The following is a 1,018-nucleotide window of genomic DNA, read 5'->3' on the forward strand; positions in this document are numbered from 1 at the left end:
AGGCGGGAGGGTCTGGGTGCTGACAGGCGGCGGGCCCCTGCTGGCTCTGACACTAACTCACTCGGTGCCCCTGAGCAAGGCGCTTCCCCTCCCAGGGCCTCGGTCTCCTCGCCTGCTGACTGGAATAAATGACCTCTCACTACAGCCCTGCGGCTCCGAGGTCCTAGGCACCGCGGGGGGTGGGTAGGACTGGTGGGTGGCAGCGCAGGCAGAAGGAGGTGGCAGACGAGAGATGCAGCTGGGACGCGGAGCAAAGCACCACCGGAACCATCTGAGGGGCGGGGGCAACAGGGAGGGCTATCGGGGCACGTGTGCCAGCCGCACAGGAAGGAAGAGACCGGAGGCGTGAGCGGGTGCCAGGGTGGGGATCAAGGACACGGGGTAGGGACCATCGGTCACCTGGCCCCCAGACCCACCTGTCCCATCTGCCTCCCTGCTCTCAGAGAGCTCCATCTCTGGGGGGCCCCCCAGGCTCTCGGTGCTGCCAGCCCCACTGGCCCACAGGCGTGGCCCCCCATGGAGGGCCCCCTCCCGCCGGGGCCGCATCAGCCTCTTCACCTTGTCTGCCAGCCAGCTGCCCTTCCTGGAGCAAGAGGGCACAAGAGGGGGTAAGGCCATGGTGGAAGGGGACAAGCGGGCCAGGCCGGGGTGCGAGGCCAGGCAAACCCTCACGGGCCCGGACCTGAGCTGGGCCAAGGTCAGAGGGCGGCAGGGCCAGGCTGGGAGGACCCCTGACTAGGGGTGAGGGGTCACTCACTTGGTCCGGGGCAGGGGGCCCGGCTCCAGCACACGGTACTGGTCCATGATCTTCTCCACCAGCTTCTGCTTCTCTCGGCGCAAGGCGTTGAGCTGGTCCCTGGGAGAGGGGCGGGGGAGCAGCATGAGGCCTGGCAGGAGCAGGCTTGGTTCCAGCCGGCACAGCCCTGCAGCTGGCACACGGACACACGCCTGAGTGGGGTGAAACTGCCACCGCACCACCCTCGGGGGTCAGCCCAGGACTCCCCTGGGCGTCTCCCCC

General features: G+C 68.8%; 1 protein-coding gene across 1 annotated transcript in view; it reads right to left on the reverse strand.

The window, feature by feature from the left end:
* Positions 1–1,018, reverse strand: part of CCDC88B (coiled-coil domain containing 88B) — a 15,425-nt gene that overhangs the window by 2,108 nt on the left and 12,299 nt on the right. Inside the window, 2 exon segments of the mRNA XM_015568980.1 lie at positions 417–583; positions 758–948. Of these exon segments, the coding sequence (XP_015424466.1) occupies positions 417–583; positions 758–948 (358 nt within the window).

Source organism: Myotis davidii, unplaced genomic scaffold (assembly GCF_000327345.1).
Source record: "Myotis davidii unplaced genomic scaffold, ASM32734v1 scaffold425, whole genome shotgun sequence".
NCBI lineage: Eukaryota > Metazoa > Chordata > Mammalia > Chiroptera > Vespertilionidae > Myotis > Myotis davidii.